This window comes from Trichoplusia ni, chromosome 7, assembly GCF_003590095.1.
Source record: "Trichoplusia ni isolate ovarian cell line Hi5 chromosome 7, tn1, whole genome shotgun sequence".
Lineage (NCBI taxonomy): Eukaryota > Metazoa > Arthropoda > Insecta > Lepidoptera > Noctuidae > Trichoplusia > Trichoplusia ni.
Window position 1 is genome coordinate 8,604,226 of NC_039484.1, and position 21,475 is coordinate 8,625,700.

At 37.4% G+C, this 21,475-nt stretch overlaps 1 protein-coding gene across 3 annotated transcripts in view; it reads right to left on the reverse strand.

Moving 5' to 3' along the window:
* LOC113496192 (fasciclin-2) overlaps nucleotides 1–20,982 on the reverse strand; it is a 97,193-nt gene extending 76,211 nt beyond the window's left edge. For 2 of the 3 annotated variants that reach the window (XM_026875341.1, XM_026875340.1), the window contains exon 1: nucleotides 20,540–20,982. In XM_026875341.1, the coding sequence (XP_026731142.1) occupies nucleotides 20,540–20,642 (103 nt within the window). In that variant the 5' untranslated portion in view covers nucleotides 20,643–20,982. The remainder of the gene's footprint in view (nucleotides 1–20,539) is intronic. The other variant, XM_026875342.1, reaches the window with a different exon arrangement.
* Between the last annotated feature and the right edge of the window lie 493 nt (nucleotides 20,983–21,475).

Below are 21,475 nucleotides of genomic sequence, written 5' to 3' on the forward strand. Positions count from 1 at the left end.
TGTTTTTAGTTAATATTTTATTTGAATGGAGTTTGCAAGCTGGATTTTCTTAGGAATGCGGTGCTATTTATTACCGACGCTTTTCGCTTTTTGCCTCTAAGGACAAATTGAGTTTAACCATTAATATTAAAGCAGCAAGTTGGTATAAAAACGAGTTAAGTTTGAAGACAGAGTAAATGTTCATGGACTTGACGATTAATAACTTCGTCTAATTTTATTTTGAGTAAATTTTGCTCTAGTTTTATAAACCCTTAAAGACAATTCAACAATTGATATTAGTGGAAAAAATGGTGATTTGATGATTAAAGCAATTTCAAAATAACCAACGAATAGAAGAATCCGATAAAATTAAAATTAGTTTATTCTATTTTTCCCATGACAATTTCAAAACGAACAACACATTTAAAACTTCGGTCCTGACCTTCATTCGAAAGTAGCAATTTAATTTATTTATTCGTTAATTTCCAGAAAAAAACAGACGAAGATATTGAATGAATGATTCGTGCGTTATTATTTTAATTAAATAATGTTAGTTTTACCGGAATATTTAAGTAGGTGCGACACGAAGAAACTCCTATTAATTGGAATACTTTCGTAATTTTAGTAAGAGTACCAAATTATTAATGCTATGATGGTTAAAAGTAGTTGAAATTGGAGTTGATTGATACGTCAATAGGAAATCAAGTCCGTCCAATATACGAACTCGTTTATTCCTTATAATTGGACTTTACAATACCTCCCTATACAGGCTTCCTGCCATATAAGAAAGGTTTGCTCAAGACATTTTACGTCATGAGATTTTTTATAGATCTTAGGCATGTTTCATGAAATAAACGCATGAATGCAAAATTTATTTTTTATTAAAAAAAAACAGTTGTCGATTGTAGTTTGTTTCGTATCCGCATTTGTTTTATTGAGGGTTCTCAAAAAAAAACTACTGATAGAAAATTCATGCTTAATCTTTTAAGGAACTAACACATTATTTTTACTCTCTACTGATAAAAGCACGTTGTTTTCCTTTACAAAAGCAGGTGAGGGTTGGAGTGTTTCACAGAAACATATTAAAACCACTGCCTTTAAAAGCAAGGAACTCATTGCAGAAACTACGAAGAATAAAATATACAAATGAAATAAAATAGTATATATTTTCTGAATGAAATGAAATGTTTGTTTACATTTTCTGTCTCTCTTTATTGTACTATAATAGTGACATAACAATATTTTATAAACTTATGCCAAAGTTGTAAAAAATTACCTAATTATAATAAAGTTTAATTTAATCATCTCATCATCTCAGCCTATCGCCGTCCACTGCTGAACGTAGGCCTCCCCCAAAGAGCGCCAACCATCCGGGTCCTGGGCAGCCCGCATCCATCCGCTGCCAGCCACCTTCTTCAAATCATCGGTCCATCGTGCCGCAGGACGTCCTACACTACGTTTGCCTAAACGTGGTCTCCACTCTAACACGTGTCTGCTCCATCGACCGTCTGTCCGTCTGCAGACATGGCCGGCCCATTTCCACTTCAGCGTGCTGATTCTGCGAGCAATATCGGTAACTTTGGTTCTCTGGCGGATGACTTCGTTACGAATTTTATCCACCAGAGATACCCCGAGCATCGCTCTCTCCATCGCACGCTGAGCAACCTTGAATTTATGGACCAGGCCCACGGTGAGTGTCCACGTTTCAGCTCCATACGTCATTACGGGTAGGACGCACTGGTTAAAGACCCTGGTCTTAAGGGATTGTGGTATCGACGATTCAAAGATATGACGTAGCTTCCCGAATGCTGCCCAGCCCAAACGTATTCTTCTGCTCGCTTCCTTCTCGAAGTTGTGTCGCCCCAGTTGGATGGTTTGGCCAAGATATATGTATTCTTGCACAACCTCGAGAGCAGCGCCATTTACGACCACGGGTCTCGGAAGAACAAGGCCATTGTACATGACTTTAGTTTTATTTAGGTTCATTCCGAGACCCACACGTCGCGAAGAATCGCTTAGGCCGTTAAGCATCAGCTCCAACTCCTGCAGAGATTCCGCCATGATGACTATGTCATCTGAAAATCGCAGGTGTGAGATGTACTGACCGTTGATGTTCAATCCCCGTCCTTTCCAATCAAGCGTTTTAAAAACGTCCTCCAATGCGTTTGTAAACAGTTTCGGAGAGATTACGTCTCCCTGTCTTACTCCTCGACGCAATTGGATTGGTTTTGTGCTCTGTTCTTGTACTTGAACGGTCATTGTCGCGGCCTTGTACAAACACCTCAGCACCTCGACATATCGGCAGTCCACGAGACATCTCTGCATGGATTCCATCACAGCCCAGGTCTCGACGGTGTCGAAGGCTTTTTCGTAGTCCACATACGCTAGGCATAGAGGTTGATTATACTCCTCTGTCTTCTGTATAATTTGCCTTAGCGTATGTATGTGGTCCACGGTGCTGTAGCCTTTTCGAAACCCGGCCTGCTCCGGTGGCTGGAAGTCATCGAACTTTTGGGCGAGACGATTCGAGATAACCCTCGAGAACAGCTTATACACATGGCTCAGAAGTGAAATGGGGCGGTAATTTTCAAGCCGCGTATTATCGCCTTTTTTGAAAAATAATACCACCACGCTTCTGCTCCATGCCTCCGGTTATGCCAGTATGGATGACGGAATTGAAGAGCTTAACAAGCTGCCTTGAGCAGCTCAGTGGTTATTCCGTCATCTCCCGGAGCTTTGTTGTTGTGTAGCTGTCCGAGAGCTATTCTAATCTCACCCATGTCAATGTCGGGAAGCTCGTCTGTAAGGTGGCGTGTAAGTCTGGCTCGTGGGTCATCCGCGCTGTGTGCTTGGGGCGGGCTCGATTTTGGTGAGTATAAGTCCCCATAATACTTTTCGACTTCAGCAAGTATCTCTGGCTTCGAGGTAACGGTAGTGCCCTGTGACGTACTGAGTTTTGTCAGGTGACAACGGGAGATATGAGCCTTGGAAAATACTTTTGAGCCTTGGTTCCGCTCTATAGCTTGCTCAATGGATCGGGTATTCGCACGCCGAGTATCGCGTCTTATCAGCTTTTTTATCTCCCTGTTAAGTACCTGACGCTCAGACGGTGTTGCGTTTATGTTTTCTCGCCGTTTCCTCATCAATTCCAGGGTCTCGCTGGTGAGTGCCGACTTGCGTCCATTACTCATCGGTCGAAAATACTTATAGCCCACCTCACGGACAACCCGTACCAGACAATCGGTGGCGTCGTTAATATCCTGAGTAGTTTCCAACATAGCGAATCGATTTCGTAGCTCCAACTGGAAGCTTTCGCAGCCAGCCTCGACCTGGGGCAGGGTTGGTCTGAGAGTTGACTTCATCAATCGCGCTCGCTCGATTTTGAGATTTATACTCAGAGTGCCTCTTACCAGTCGGTGATCACTACCGGTATTGACCCTGTTAATCACAGAGACATCTCTGAATATCTGGCGCTTGTTTGACATAATGAAGTCTATCTCGTTCCTCGTCACGTTATCGGGGCTCCGCCAGGTCCACTTCCTTTGGGGCTTCTTCTGAAAGAATGAGTTCATCAGGAAGAGCCCCTGAGCCTCGAGGAAGTTTACCAGCATTTGCCCCCTGTGATTTCTGCGCCCAAAGCCGAAGGGACCCACTCTCGACTCGCCATTCTCTTGTACTCCTACTTTGGCGTTGAAGTCACCCATGACAACAGTGTAGAATGTTTTGGTACGAGACATAGCTTTCACTATGTCTTCGTACATGGCCTCGACTTCGTCGTCTGGGTGCGAAGACGTTGGGGCATACACTTGAATGACCTTCAAAGTGTAACGCTCCGTTATTTTAAGAACAAGGTATGCCACCCTTGCCGACACACTGCCAACTTCCACAATGCTGCCCTTGAGTGACTTGTGGATCATAAAACCGACGCCACCTTGAGATGGTTGGTGTCCTTCTCGGAAATAGAGTAAGTGACCAGCCTCGAGAGTTATCGTCTCCTCCCCCTGTCTTCGAAGTTCTGATAACCCTACGATATGCCAGTTAATACGACTTAACTCTACTTCCAATTCGGCAACGTGCTCGTTCAGCCGTAGTGTACGTCCGTTATACGTCGCCAAAGTCAATTTGCGTAGGTACCCTGCCGTCACCCGGGGATTCTTAGCACCCCCCACTGCACCGTTACCGTGGCCGGTACCATGGCCAGGAATAGTGCAGCTACCGGGAACTGGGGGCCGTGAATTTAAATTGTGCTGCATAAGGGGGGGATTTGCCGTAGTCACCACGCTTGGCATGCTGGTTGGTGACCGCAGTTCTGTGGTATAGTTATTCTCCGTGGGGCGCTGCTGCCCGCCCCCGGTGTTGTTTTGTCCCTTAGTCGCCTCCTACGACACCCACGAGAAGAAATGGGGTGGTGCAATTCTAGCCCGGCACCACACGGGACTTTAATTTAATAATTTAAGCAAATATAATTTAATAATTGCATGGTTAAATTTCATTTCGTGGCAACATTAATATTCAAGACCTGTATTCACTCAATGGCACAGTTCTAAATTTTAAACATGTTTTCAAATCAAATCAAAATCAAATCAAATTTGTTTTTTTTTTAATTCAAAAACAGAACATTTTGTTTTTCATGCAGCCAGACAACAGTGAATCCTGTTACGTGCTTGTGCTGTAATAATTTCAACCGAAAATTTTGAATTTGGAGAACGCGACAGTTGGCAAGCGGACATCGTTAACCCTCCTTACAAATGCACCGCGCGAACAAACTTTAAGAAAAGTTAGTCAAGTGTGTCATCTTTGTTCCATACAAAATATTAGTGCTTTCAGTTGACTTAAAGAGCAACTTGCTTAACTTAAATAATCAAGATATACCTACAGTTGATTGCACATTTATTAATGAAAAGATTTTATCTGAATGCTGTGGCTGAAAACTCTATTTTAGGTATCGTTCTTGAGTCAAAAAAATTACCCTTAGTTCCTAATTTGGGTAAGTTTTGGATAGTTAGTATACGTTACGAAAAAATGTATAAAAGGGCGAATAACCCAGTGTTATAAAATAAACTAAAACGAAAAATCTACATTTACATTACAAACGTGAATCAGACTACTGTAATATTAACTAGTTTTAATTTCAGCAATAAAACAAACGAGTTCACTAAGGTTAACCACCTCGCATTTAGCAAAAACAAAAGAATTAATATAATTTATGCTCTATATACCTAGCTACTATGACTAGTGCCATTTGGGTTGCAGTTTAAAATAATAAAACGGGCATCGTTTAGATAACAATGGTAAGCCACGGAATGCGGCCGTGTCGCATTCGTAATTGTACCAATTAGCTGAATGTCTCCGTTAATTTATAAGCTGGGATGAATTTACAGTGACTGCCAGAAGAAACATTGCATTAGATAGGTATTGATGAAGATTTCTCGGAATCCCTCTATCTAGATACTCTGATTGTTATGGCCATTGTTTCCTAACGATTTAGTGTGCAGTCGCTTTTAGTCGTCGACGTCTAATGTAATTTTGAACCTAAGTCAGATGTACGTCTAAAAGAAAGTTAAAACCTAATCAGCCAAAGCTTATTTTTCTTGGAAGACTATTTTCGTTATTACTGCATTGTAGTTCATTTTGAGATAATCAACTTTTTACCTTGTCGCTATGATCAATAATTGCTTAATTCAATTACTTATAGAAAAAGTTAGCGGAAACCTTGCAACTTCACTTACCGCCAACTCCTATTGCAAGTCTGGAAGAGAGACTTCAATCTTCGTCGAATAGTGTGATATCACGCAGTCACATTTGCGAGAATATAACTTTGAGAGGTGTCAACAGACCCTCTCGACTAATTACGCTGCGGATGCTACAAGATAATGCAGAATACAGATCCAACTACTGCCCCCATTATTCAAATAACAAGGCAGGCAAGCTGAATCCAACTAATGTACGACTTTAATCAACATTTCACTTCCTCTATGCAGTTCGAAACCCTAATTGTCCCCTTTGTTTATTCAGAAGTAACGCGATACGTCATTCGGGACCCCGCCGGATGCGTTACGCGTTAACGTCAATAAAAGTTGCCCAAATAATATCCAGACAGACACTTATTAACGGCTGACTCACACGGCTGTGTGACGTGTGAAATGTCACGGGATCTACTCACGAACGGTTTTGATGAGCGACGGATGTTTGAGTTGTGTGAGGATGCTCAAGTATGCACCTCGAAGTAGAGTTCAGAATCTTATGATACAAACTGAAATGTATTTGAAAGATTTGAATGAAGAAGAGAATGGAATGAGGTTGTGAAAACACAAATAATACGAGTGTATATCTGCAAGATAAGACCTATAGGATTTATTCAAATGAGCAAAGAACTCAATACCTGAAGAACTATGGTAACAACGTAAGGCAGAGCTTGTAAACTATTTTTTTTTTCTAGTTACCTTATTCCAGTAGGTACATTCAAGTACCAGTACTGCAAACAACTGCGTCCATAAATCTTCAAACAAGAACAATGTCTGCACTCTAAAATCGTTGGCGTAATTTAAAACTCTACTTACTAAAGACGAACTAAGAACGAACTGGATTAAAGATAACGAGTGTTGTAAAATGTCTTCAGGACTATTTAATTGCCTACAGCTGCCTTTACTTTACTTGAACACTTAGGATACTAGTATATTCCTTAATTACTGTTTTACAATCAGCTATGTGGTTGAGATTTTATTCATCTACATTCCATTTCGAATTTCCTATTTAGATGGTCAGTATTTCATTATAAGAAAGAGCGAAAGAGTTTACAACATTTTCTGTAAGATCTATTGTAAAATATGTTCTACAAAAGGTTAGTCACCGACCATCTAGACAAGCGACTCGTAATGGAAAAAACGTGAAGACGAAACAGGTCACTGTAAAAAGTTCGAAGTGGTGAACAAACGAAGATCACGTGTTTTACATTTAACATTTCCACAACAATGGCCTTGTACTGTACTTAGGAACTTTAAATGTGTTCACTTGCTTAGCTAGGATATCACACAGTACCGTTAAAGTTTCAGGGAACCCCATCCCCCAGGATGCTCTTAATTGCGGTGTTTCGTTGAAACGTCGTAAACAACCGCTTGATGACACATTAAGTACGTATCTGTTTTACTTAAAAACATATAAAATGTTTATGAGTACTAATGGGCTGTGCTTTTATTAGGTTGCTAAGAGAATGTTATAATTAAGATGTTTTATATGCAGGTAATGTTCCCAGGAACTAGTTTTAATTGCTTACTGGCTAACGCAATGTTTTCTAAGGATGTCTTAATTAAGCATATCAAATAGCAGAATAAACAACGACTGACTGTGTATTTTAATCAAGTGTATACCTAATGTAGTTTAGCTATGCAGTACAATTTAACAATGAAATAGCCCGCGTGTTTATCAAGTGGCGCCATTTAATAATCTAGTACGTTGTGTGGACGATACATAATTTATTTCACTAACTGGCTGGTGCATTTTAGAAATAATAACTTTACAACGAAATTGACATTCTATTATCGCAGTTTGATGAATGGGTACCAATTAACGTTGCTGGCTGGGTTAAATTGTGTCTATTTAAATTAATTTTACATTATCGCTTGTGAAATAGCGTTTAAAAGCAATATTTGCGTGTAATGAGCTGTCTGTTCGTAGGATGTGACAAATCTTCATTTATTTCCGCTGTTACGCAACGATGTTGTAAGCGAGTTGCATTAGCAAAACAAAAACCTAGCGTCAATAATCAGAAGCCATTTGTGGTTGCACGTCTCGTCTGTGGATTATTACCAACTTTAACGGTTGCTTTTGATATATTTTTTGGTCTGTCGCGAACTATTTTTTGGTTTACCACCAAGTGGCTTATCCTGCTTTAGAAAAAAATCGTAATAATATAACACTTCTTAACGTGCCTCATCTGAATACTTGTCCTGTTACTATTCGATATTATTTATTTTTACATTTCATGGCCCAGAGGATAAAAGCTAATCGATCATAGATATAATTTTACACCTAATGTATACACAATAATACTTATATGAAGAAGAAACCCTTACGATTTCAATGTTCCAGAAATGATCATATTTAATTAAAATGCAAATACAAATTATGCGTCTCATCTGCTTGTCAGTTGTGCATTTCACACTCAATGCGGAATGTCGTTAATTTGGTAAAATGTTAATACTTGTTTTATTCACTGTTGCATTTCAGGCGCGAACAGTGCAGTTAATATCATTAATGATTACATACTGTTTCCATGCATGAGGAAGACAGAATTTGCATTGGCATTTTAAGGAATCATTTCAATTTCCATGGACAAGCTATTTTTTTCAATGTTATTTTAATAAGCTACGTTTAATACTGCCATTATTATGACAACCCTAAAAAATATTGTTATGCACTAACAACTGTGTGACCAAGCACTCAGTACTAATTAAACACCAACATAAGGGAATCAAACCGCCGAAGCAGCGAACCATGACGAGCATTTTTCTGTCAGTAGTAAAAATTATAATTTCATCGCGAAAGGGGTCGCACTGAACGAGTTACGTTACAAGCAATTGAACACATTAATTTCAATACAAGACAAAGACAAGTGGGCCCCATTAATATTTATAATGTCTGACAACCCTCTTATCACGGTCTCGTCCAACCTTCATTGTTGTAAGACTAATTACCTTTAGCTCACAAAACAAATTCCCAACTTGAGTGAAATGGGAAGCCAGCTTTCGAACTGTCATTTTACTTTACTTACAAAACTTTTGACTTATTGGCGCGAGCTTCTGTTTCAGGGCAATGATAAATAAGATGTCTTTGACTTATTGCTTCGACTTATCTTATTTGAACGTCATTATCAAACTTTTTTCCCCAAAATAAGTTTCATAAGTTTTGAAGATAACGTATACATCTGATCCTGATTTTAACAGTTAAGTAGCATTACTGCAGGTGAAAACAGCATCCAATGATTGATTTATTGTAGATTACATAATTGTAACTGTTTCAACAGAATGTGATTAGGAATTCTACAAACACAGCTAGACTGGACCACTTGATGGCACTTCTCAACCTGCTGGAAACGGTGGGTCATTACCCGGGCATTAAGCATTGGGGTAAGCCAGTTCGAGTGGCTATCAGTTGGCGTGTGGCCAAAGTAGCATTCATTCGATGACGTCACAGTCGTAAAACTGGGTCACCGCCACCAGAACTACTGAAATTGCTAATAAAATGCCTAAGCACTTGACCACACGATCCGAGGTATGTAAGTTAGGAAGAGAGCTATGGAGCTTCCTCACATTAAAATTTTCTTGATATAATGGACCCGTTTTATTTCCTGCTATAAATTAAAGACGTGGGACTTGCATCTGGATTTTAACTACACATAATTTAATCTCTCCTACATCTTGTTGCAAAGCTTTTATGTTGTTATGTTTTATAAGTAATAAAAATCAGTATTCAGCATTAATTAAAACAAACAAAGATAAAATCAATAAAGGTAATAAGATTGACATGAGAGCTTATACATAATACAAGAAAGGAAAAAGACGCCGGAATCTACACCACATACTAACATCAACGAGGAAAATAATAAATAGGAGGTTTAACGTCTCTTAAGTCCCACAATAAGTATTTGTGTTGTGGGAAAGTAACGAACGAACTTTAACAATCTCTTTCGGGGAGATTTCGGTATGTTTTGTAAATACGCTGAGGTAAATAAACGTGCAAAGAGCGTCCTGACCTTGAGCCGGTTTCCTGTTCAACGATCTCCTTTGAGTTCCATCTACCGTGTTAAACGCTAAATCCTTTTTATGCATTGCTTGCTTCATAAAGCGTTATGTAAAAAGCAAGGGTAGTCGCTGAATAGATGTTTTCCATCAGATAAAGTTTGGATGAAATTTTACGGCGTCCTTTTCAGGTTACCTGCTGATAAATGGGAAATTTATGCCTGAAATATTTCCTGGACATTCAATTCATAAGCTTTTTGTTCAGTAGGACGAGTAGTCACTCCCAAAGTGGATATAACTATTTTCGTCTTATTACAATGAATGGAAAATATTTTATTTTTTTGTATAGAAGTCCAGATTCAGTTTACCAACACCTTACTCCTAAGTTACATTTCAAGTTGAAGTTCAAACTTTGCTGCGAGAACTCTTGGTTGTGTTAGTTATTTTATTTAAGTTTATGCCACGTTGGAAGCTTAAGTTATGTCTCACCATTAGTTCTGTTAAGCAGTTGTAACTTTGACCACAAGAGAGTAGAGACCAAACTGAGAAGAACAAAAATAAGTATTTTCTCGCCAAGCAGCGCAGAAAATTTTAAGGATTCTGTGTTATAATTTTATTTATAATCTAGCTAAAATATAGAAGTGACATCTCATGTAAATTCTCGGGAAGCCAGCTTAGTTAAGGAATTGCTTAACATATTTTTCCACTCCAACTTCAAGCAAAGCTGAAATGAAGTCGTGTATTCCTCCAAAAGTAATTCAACTGCCGTATAAAGTTATGTGCCTTGTACAAATAACAACAGCCGCCATCAAGATGAAGACGTTTGCCACTCATACCCAAGTGTTTAATATCGAACATTAAACGGACCCTTCCCTTCCTGTTCAGTTAATGTTCCACCGATTGGTACTCCTGTTCTGGTTATCACTCCACTTATGATCCAAAATAGCCACATAAAGATACCAGAACATCATTACTACGTTATGAGAGATAATGTGAAAGTACTTGAATTATTCAATTTGTATATCAATGAGAGCGAATTGTTCGATCGGAATGCGTTTTCTGAGTGCCTCCGATTGTAAACTGTTCATTGTAAAAATAATGAATCGTTTCTCTCTTTTGTGACGTAGTAGATTATGTTAACATTATCTGTTATCGTATTTCTCGTATTGCCTATGATTCACGACATTTTCCAATCAATAGATCGATATGGGTACACCTATCACATATTGGCATTTTTCGGATTCACGAATAATAAAACTTATTTTATTTATACATGAGTCTCAACTTCAACAGAATAAATTACTTTTATTTCATAGCAATATAAGAATTTTGATAGTAACTATCGTGAGATTGATTCATTATTAAATGATGTAACGGTTTATGCTCATGATTAAGGACTCCGGTTGGGTCCGAAACTAGTCGGGCTACCCCGATAAATATGCGTGAGTAAATCGTTACATCATTTAATAATATAATAATTATTTAATAAATAATCATAGAAGAATGACATTAAATTCCATAACCACAACACATTCAAGTGAATTAAGCGACCATACATTAAGAAAAGTGGCAAAGAGTCCAGTAAAGCTATTACAAACTTCGTTCCAGAGTCCATTTGCATAAGTACACGGCTAAGGAGAAGTTATGATGACCGACGAGGTACCGCCTCGAGTCCTCTTAAACTCCGAGCTACTCGTCTCAAAGTTACAAAGACGTCGCACAGTAAACATACATTAACTGTCACCATAACATTTAGTACGAAATGTTTTTTATAGACCCCAAGTAACTTAATAAATTATTTACTCATATTACTCGTACTTTGTTTAGCAGTTACTTTTTAGGATCATCGTCCCGTGACCTAAGTCGGCCGTTTCATCCATAAGACCTTTCTGCGGTACGTAAGATTTTATTACGGACGCAAGAAGCTTTTACCTTTGGGTTTACGAAGGCAAATTATATGAATAAGTAACGACCTCTAAAGTTAAATGATATGGCAATGACGGAATTTCATTATAATGAAAACATTCCAATGCGTATTCTTTATCTACGTGAAGAAAACACATGAGTGCAAGTGAAAACGTCATAAATATCTTCCTCAAACTGGAGCGTACACATTTTATAAGCGCGGCATGCAAGACTTTCATTTTTAGTACCAATATATTACATGAAGACTTTTTCGTGCCAAAATATATGGTAATTAAAAACATGCGAAATATAGCCCTAACAAGGTGTGAAGATTGAGCCATACGTGAACATTGTTTGAAAAAGTAAAGTCAGTTATAACGGCTAATGTTCACGGGCGAGGCGCAGATCTCGGATAGATAGCGAAGATCGCGTGGAATCATTAACATTGTACAATTATATGGCTACCACAATGGTGGGAAACAGTTACGAGAACGAAATTCGTGTCTGTGTGTGGGAAATAAAATGCAAATTATTGCATTTCTCTTGCTCCTTCGCTGGCGTGCGCCCTTTTTTCGCAGTTTTTTACATTCTTGTCCGCCATCGTAGTTTTAAACAGATGCAACGTTGCATTATTAATTAATCCAAAAGTTATTATCCATTTTTGTTTGACTGCTTGAGTGCTGCAGTAGCGTAATGTTTGTAATTGTTTATTCTAGTGCAGAGTAACGCCAACGTCAGGCTGTTGCTATGCAGTGGTGTTTGTGGTGTGTGTGGTTCACACGGATTTCGGAACATTCGGTTGAACTGCTAAACACAGATACTGGAGCAAGGTTCAAGTGTAGCTAGAGCTAGTATTACCATGATATCGTTTCGGCAATTTATTTACGGTATTAAACAGTACGGACTTTTGGTGTCGTATTATTCAAAGCCTATTTACAATCTTAAGTGGTACGCAAGTCTTCTTAAGAAATATAATCTTTTCTTCGCGATTAGAGCCGCTTCGACGCTTCTTCGAAATTATGTAAATACGTACTCGAAGGTAACGTTACGAGGAAGTGTAGGCAGGATTATTTTACATGCTTATTTATACAGGTACTTCTAAATACGTCGTGTGGACTCCGTATTGTCTTTTACATAAACCATTTGTCACTCGTTGAGTGTAAGCTGGCGGGAATACATTTATTCACTTCGCCGCGTTTTGTTTTCGACTCGGGAATACGATATCCCAGCTGATTTAATCAATGAGACTTGTTACAGACTCCGTAGCTTGTCTGGACATGTTTAATTAAACGTTTGAATTGTTGAATTATACGCTTTGCTACAAGTGGCAGTTACTGACTTGCTAGAAGCTACTCAAATGTTAAATTAGCTACTTGGAGCGTACTGAAAGATATAGAGATGCCTTATCAACGATTTAGTCTTTGTTGAAATGCGTGTCAGGGATGTTTAAATTTGTAACTCCTGCTTAAACTTTAGAAATAACTAGAAACTTCGGTGTTAGGTAAGTATACGTTATTGGTACGTACATAATGTAAAAACAAATATTGTTGAAACTCAGACTGTCAACACAACTGTTTCGATGTGAATTATTATACGATTGGTGGGTTTATATTGACAAACTTAATGACTATAAAATGTAAGGACCGAAATTGATATCCAATATTAAAGTGGTAAGCATGGATAAATTTAAATGTGTCATTAATTAAGAACAAACAATAATTTATACACGATGACCTGTTAACGCGAAGTTATCTGCCAGATTGGTTATGGACAATAAATTAATTAACAAGCAATAACTTTATAGGCAAAAAGACTTTTGACATGAACACCGATAAAAAAAAATGACTGAATTACGAAACGAACAAAGTGGAACGACAAAACATGGATTTTCTCACTACATGTCATATTAATTGGACCATCAATTTAACTGATGGTAATATGTCACTAATAAATAACCATTTTACACGATATGTACACGTTTGAACATAATAAAATATGCATATTTAATTAGCAGTTTGCATTGCCAGTTTATTAAATAACCATGAGAGCAATACAAATCTTGTTAAAAATATCGCCAGCGTCATTCAGAAAACAACAATTTCAATAAAAAAAAAACCTTACAAATAATAGTTATGCAAACCGTTATAATACCGCATTAAAACAGTGTGAGGTAGTCTAGCCGTTTCGCTTTCTGGTGTTCCACGAGTAAACCGTTAATTGGCTTAGCGGTCTAGCCGGCGAAGTTATTTTTAAGCTTTTGTCTTTACATGTATATACGAACAAAAAATCACTAACGATTTAAAGAGAGCCAGCTATTTAAAGTGCTGTGTAAAAACTTGTATAACGTGTGTACAGCCCTGTAGTCAAGGCCTGCGGACCAGTCGCCTGTCCCCCGCAGCCCGACACACTCTGTTTGCTTCATTGTACCACAAACCCGTTGTCTTTCATGTTTAAACGTACCAAGTGAAATGCTCCACAGCTCCACCCATCTCATCGAGCCAATTGTACGATAGAGGTTTTATATCTATAAGCCCGTGCTGGCAATTCCAAACAATTTACAAAGTCATAACATTGCATGTGACAACTTTATGATCATGATTCCTCGTTGTTCCGCGGTTCAAACTGAATTGGTTAAGTAATGATGAGTCGAAACAAACGATTTAATATTATGGTGTGACGGTTATTGAGGTTTGTTTATTCAGTCCCTTAATTTAATAAATGATTCGAATTGTGTTCGGTAGACTTAAATGTCTGGAACAAATTTTATATGTCAAGCAAAAACATGTCTAGAAGAACAGGTTTCGGGGCATGCTAATGCAAGTACAAATAATGTACTTGTTCGCTGCATAAAAGTCAAGTCGTTATCCTCGACAACTTAATCAAACTCTTTTATAAGTTATCTTAGAAGCAAAGCTTGTGAATCTCCCGCACATGTGGACGTCATGTCAATATGGTGATTCATTAATTCTAGTACGTGCCTCTATGATGAATCTAATGCGATAACTTCGACATAAGTATCAATTTAGATATACAGGACAATTTATTACCAACTGCTTCTACTATTAATACTTCCGATATTATTATCTAGTTGGGTATCTCCATACACACGGATACATTGTCATCTTTTGTGTTCCATAGTATGGAAATAGTTGCTCCTATGACCTTTCATCTGATATTTTCATGCTAAACTAGTGTGTCACACGCTTTGTGCTCTCGCCCAGAAACTGTCGTGTATATTTCTGTTGATCTTGATACTAAGGATACAATGTAAAGACATAATGCTTGTGTTTAATAAGTTTACAGTACAAGATATATCCAACGGAGATTAAGTAAAGAAAATAAATGGAGAAAAAAGTGTAGGCATCGATTGGAAACAGTTTTCTCCGCCTAGTAACAGTCGATTGACCTGGCTTTATAGACTTTATTAACAGCAATCAGTTGTCACCGTTTGTAGAAGCAGTAATGCTCCAATTTTTTGTAGGAAATTGGTCAGCTCAATAGGCCATTGTGTTCTTTATTACTAAATAGCTGTCATTGCCGTTATTGACGTTCAATGATCTTCATCAAATGTTTACACTCGAAATGATAAAAAAAACACGTCTTTCATTTTACAGAACTGCTTCGAGGAGCAAATTAAGTTGACTTTCAATTTGGTGTGATTGATCAATCTTTTTGTTTGAAGAGAGCTTCCGCTCAGCATCAAAAGGAAAGCATCAATTAAAGAACTTAAATCATGAACCGGTGATAATATTAAAAGAAATCTAAAATTATGACATCAAAATTGGTCACACCTCTGATCTCGACAAAGGGAAATCGCTGTACCATGAAACGGTCAGCTATTACAAAAAACGCAACACGAATCACGACCGCTAGCGAACGATAAAAAAATCAGTTGTAATTTGTAGTACACTGCATTATTTGTAACACGAACTATCGTAACCTTCGGACAAAAACACCGAGTGAATGAAATACAATTGGTAAATTTCGCCTTCAACTTTCGTGATGGACCTCTGAACTTGCTAAAACGTCCAGACAAATTAGAAAGCATTGCTTTTACTCTTCACAATTGAGTTATTCGATGCTTACTTCCATCGTTTGGGTTATGCAAGTACAACGAATTTGAAATGTTCAAGCAAAGGCAGAACTAATTGTACGGTTTTTCGTAACAGTGAACTGGTAACGGTGTGTGAAGGTTTTGTGTGTGTAATGTGTGGTACATGCGTATTGAGTATGGAGTATTTTTCATGGTAACTACATGAATTTTTAATAATGTACTCGAGAAATAGTGGCAAAAAGATATCTGTAGTGTATGTGTAGGTATGCCAGTCGGACACCCACTTTATTTAAATAATGTACTCGAGAAATAGTCAAAGAAATATCTGTGGACAATGTGTAAGGTATGCAAGTCGGATAATAGTCACACCCACTTTATTATCTTCTAAGCAGAAGCTGATTATGTCCCAATCTTATTTCAGTTCACCTTCATATTATCAAGAATGTTTATCGTAATTTAGCTCACTAGAGTAATACTCTTGATATTCACATATTTAATTATGAAACTGTACCACCCAATATGAACGCAACACTTATAACTATGCTGAAATTAAAAGTGCGTAACTTATTTCAACACATGAAGAACCATCGGCAAAATTTTCGGTCGATGCATTTTTGGTTCTTGAATGAATAAAATAAGTTCTTTAAAAATTGTTAACACATCTATAACATTGAATAACCAACAAACTTAGGTTTATCTAAGATAATGTGACCACGAAACAGTAACAGACATATGAGATATTGTCCCAAAGGTTTGAATTCCGCTACCGTACACGTTTCACCCAATACATTTCATACGGCATTCCAGAGTAAGGTAATGTTGCGAAAATCGTTAGCCCGACATCCTGTCGCTGGAACCGGTCTGGACTACCGGTTTTATCAGTAGCTCAACCACACGAAAGCGACACCAACGATGCTTAGGGAAACGGAAATGCATATCCTGGAAAATACAACTTAATAGATTCTCTCTAAAGAAATGGTTATACAAAAAACGTCACTTCTGGGTCTGTAATTTGTAGACAAGTGGAATATTGTCAAATTTTGGGATCAAACAGATTTAAATTTGGTCCATAATATTTAGAGAGGAAATTACGAATTCTATTTGAACACCTATATTAATAGCGTCCATAGCCTTTGTAGAAGACTGGTATGACGCCAGTAAAGGTCTTCACAAAAGGTTAAAACTGCAAGAACATGGACAACCTTATACGATACATAAAGTTGCATTTACAACATTGGATGCGGTCGTTCGCTTGAACATCTGAGCATCGAACATAAATAGTAAATGTATGGTAAGAATGATCCTTGAAACACAGATTAACCGACCGTCTCATAAGGTAAAGTTCCTCCGGTTTGATTAAAATCACGGCTAAACAAAGGGTGTCAACAAAAACGATATCGAAAACCGTTGACCGTTTTTGCATAGAGTCCGCGTTATCGGTAAAGGTATACATCCAATGCGTCCTCGATAGGGAAGCACCTGTACTAGATTAGATAAGGCTTATCATTTGATGACATAGCTAACGTTCTGGCCGGTTGTAACATAAACGTGTTTTGTTTACTTAATGACTCGATCGTTTATTCCTCGTGGGACTTGAATTGCATTCCAACGGTCAAATTTGTACGATTAGTTCAGCTGTTTGTTGAGTGCTAATATTATTCGGTTTGTTGCACCAATTTCTTTTAAATGAGGTCGTTGAATCCGCGATTGTTTATGTTATCTAGTTTATCAAAGCATTCACCAACTATAAATAATTATGACGGCGACAGTGGAATCACCCATTGTCTGTCTTCATTTATATTCGTAAATATAAAACAACGGTAGATTTGTTTAATCCTCATCCCACATAGAGATTTTATGATTATCTCCGTCCATGTAAGTCCCGTCTCTCGAAAGGTACAGTTAATTGGAAATAATAATGTTGGTAGTAATGTTCCTAGTGTTGCTACTTCACCTAACATTCTCAGAAACCTATCTGATCTTAAGTGTAAGTTTATGATGTCACGTAACGCAAGGCAATTTAACGAGTTAGTCCGAGTTCACATGATTCATCACGATGACCCACATCACGCGTCCGTACAGTTAGATATAAAATAACTTCATTTACTTACACGTATGTTAACCTGAAAATTGTTTATACAAACGTGACTATTTTTATGAATGCCAAGACGGAACGCTTTAAGAAGCATTATGAAGGTAAACAGTACTGAGTTGGAACTATAACATGTTTAAATAATGTAACAGCAGCGATGTTGCACAATCAGAAACGCATTAGATCTCAAGTCGCTATTTGCGTTCAGGAAGCTCCAGTAGCCGATATAATCCTGGGTGCAGTGGAGCTAAATTCATATTAGCTCCAGAATGCTCCTTCTAAAATAATACTAACATGTTACGCTACATATCGGAAATGCCTTATTGACAGAAATATTGAGACTGATAGTCTGAAGGAAAATATAACGAAGAATTATTTTTGTCATTTCGTTAGTCATTATGGGTATAATACCGTAATATTAGAATAAACTGGAACATATATTTATGAGTTTCACCAACGCCGTCACTACAATTTTATAGTAAATTTGATGTCGAAAATGTCTATAAAATTTTAGTACTTCGTTGATGATATCAAGATCCTTGAAGTCTTCAGCACTTATCGCCATTAACATAAGGCGGCACTTTCGTAATAACTGAAATGTAAAGTAATATCTCTGTTTCTTATTGCTAGTCATAATCACAAACGGTCATGACCGTGGAAAGTGCCGTCAACATGCCATTACAGCGGTCTCGCTGCGTTAACAGGCTTAAATGACTGAGGGTAATGACATGGCAGATGCTTAGAATTTGTGTGAATTGTATTCAGTGTGTAGATAAAGTGATAATAGTTTGAATATTTGGTTTGAATTTAATGAAACAATCCTTGAATTAAGATCCTCTATTTCGGATAACAGCTCTTCACCACTTCTACCGCCCACAGTTAATAATTTTATTGTTATTATTATAAGCCTACATAATCTCCTCTTTTCCTTTTTTCTCTTTCTAAAGCAAGTGTAGCTCAGTCCTTCAGGTAAGATTCGAGCTTATCTCGCCGTCTACTTCGAGTCTACCAAATGGTTTTGCGGTTTTTGGAAATCCAATCAGACAGATTTAGTTCAGCGGATATATTCGGTCCAATCTTGCAGCTTTTCTTCCCATACACATATTTAAGTAATTATCAGAAATGCAATTACAAGTCCATGTCTTCGAACTATAGTTTCTCTTAATACTCATTACAACAGGTAAGTAATGAAAGCTCTCACGTTTCGCGAGGTGATTTACGCCGGGTTATTGATCCGATCGCGTCGATACTTTATCGCAGAATGAACATCACTATTGGCAATCATATAATGCAATTTAGAGCCCGTATTACCTGCATCGTTCCGCTAATACTAACTGTCCTGTAAAATTAATTGGAATTATGAATTTATTGATCCATAAGCCTAAAAATAAAATTACTTTGCTGTTGGTTATTTAGGAGCGTGGGAAGAAAATGTAGCTTTTTCTTGTTTTCAAAGTACGTTATTATTAAAAAATAATGAGGAAAGGTTTGTTTTTAAAGTCCTTGACCTCATATCAACAGTTCTTTGGCGACGATAATAAAATTAATGAAAGGCTATAATAAAATGAATACTTTGTGGGCGATTTTCTATCTGTACTATATGTCTTCTTTTAATAAGACTAATGTTATATAATACATAGCCGGGAAGTCAATTTATTATTTTATGGAAAACAAAGAAATAAAAGAACTCCCCTCATACACACGATGTATCTAATGTTTTACGGCTAGGCTCTTCTGATTGATTGAAGAAAAAAACTTAGGGGGAGAAATTTATACCATCTAATCTAATGGAAAACATCCGAAATCCCCGTAAAAAGTAATATTGATTGTTCGAAACGAGCAAAGATACCATAAATTGCAGTACCAATTGGCTCGTTTGCCAAAATATGGCAATTTTTTAGAGCCGTTTCGATGTAAATTTCCAATTGTTTAAGAAAATTCGTGCGGTGAGAAAGTAACGCACGGGTGGGTTCTTAACAAACGTGGCATAATTCGCAATTATTCCTGGAAAGCCGGCTTCCGTAGTGACCACCTGCACTCAATGTATAACGGACTTCAACGGTTTTTGCACAACTAGGCCTTGGATGTCGCTAATCGTCACGTTCGACAATCCACTGAAGTTTCTAATTGTTTTCGCCGCCGATCTAGGTGAATGATTACTGTTCTTTTCTCAATGATTAATCACACAATGGTTAATTGAAGTTATTTTTTAGTTATTGTTGCTACCCGGTAGTGTGAACTTTCTTTGTGCGTTCATCCAGGATTTTTCCAACGGTTTCTTGTTCTGAATCTTATCAGGTTCAAATTTGAATTCTCTTTTGAGGCATGAAATTATGTGTTTAAAAATAAGAAGTAATTAAAGTGAAACTAATTATAGCAAATAACACATTAATAGCGCGTAAATTTTTTTCACGTATAATTTTACAGGTAATTTTTGTATAGGTAGTAATTTTTAGTAGTCTTTCAATTATAATTTAAAAATATGTATTCAAACGGCTACCGACAAATAACACTGTAGTTCTTCGAAAAATCACCTTGTTAGAAGCCTTCATTAATAATAACATAACCTCAAAGTTGTTTGTGTGAATCACACATCAATGTATTGCCAACATAAGAAATTAAAATTGTTATCAACTTCGATAAAGTACAGTAAAAAAACTTCTATAAACAATTGAGCAAGTAAAAGTTACAATAAATAAATATTCTGAGAGGTATTTTATCCATTCCTACAATAAAAGCAACGTAAAACCAATAGAATATGTATAAAGTTACCTGTTATAGTTGCCAACAGAACCGCTAAAGCAACCACACCTGTCGCTCTTGCACGCTTGGACCTCATCTTGTCTCTTTTCAACACTAAGGTTTGCGTCCTCATAAACAATAAAAACAACAGAAAATTCAAACTCCTCTACGGATAGTCTTTATAACTATACAATTTCACTCGCGTTTTTATTTCACCTTTACGAACCGTATCTTTCGATAGAGATAATAAAGCCACAAATTCCACAAGAAAAACAAAGTAAAGTTAGAAAATTACATTAGTAAAAGTAATTTTAATGAGATCACTCAAGTCCATGGTGATAATTATGGTATTATATTTAAAATTGTCAGAAACGAATTTGTGTAACTTGTTTCGTGCGTTGATCTGGAGTGCGGGACGCGAGAAGCGAGCGTCCACTCTCGACAAGCGCCAGGCGATACTGCCGGCGACCGGAGCGACACACCACAGAGACGGCCGTGTGCGGAACTACGAAGCGTCGAGCCGGTCGAGCGTCGCTCCTATCGCGGTTGTGCTCGCAGCGTGAGATAGAACATTGCAAGGATCAAAACTAGTTGCGCATAGTTTATTAGGTTATTAACCAAGGTATGCAGCTCTGTATCACTGCTTTTTTATTAGATTCAGTTTTATGCATAGCGAAGAGAATTTAATTCATTCTTCTTTTATTTGAATTTCTTGAAGACAAAATTTAATACGAACATTTACATTTGTAACTATGTTTATACGTTAGTAACTTTAATAAGATCAGGGTTCAGGATCAAGCAACATATAAAAAGCATATAAAGAGTACAAAAACTGTGTTCCTTCCACTAAAGTTGACAACTTAGACGACTCATCAAACATAAAACACTACAGATTTATTTTTGAGTACAGTAATAAAGTCATGGTTAATGGGCCAGATAAAAGAGATAAACTCATATATATTAAAA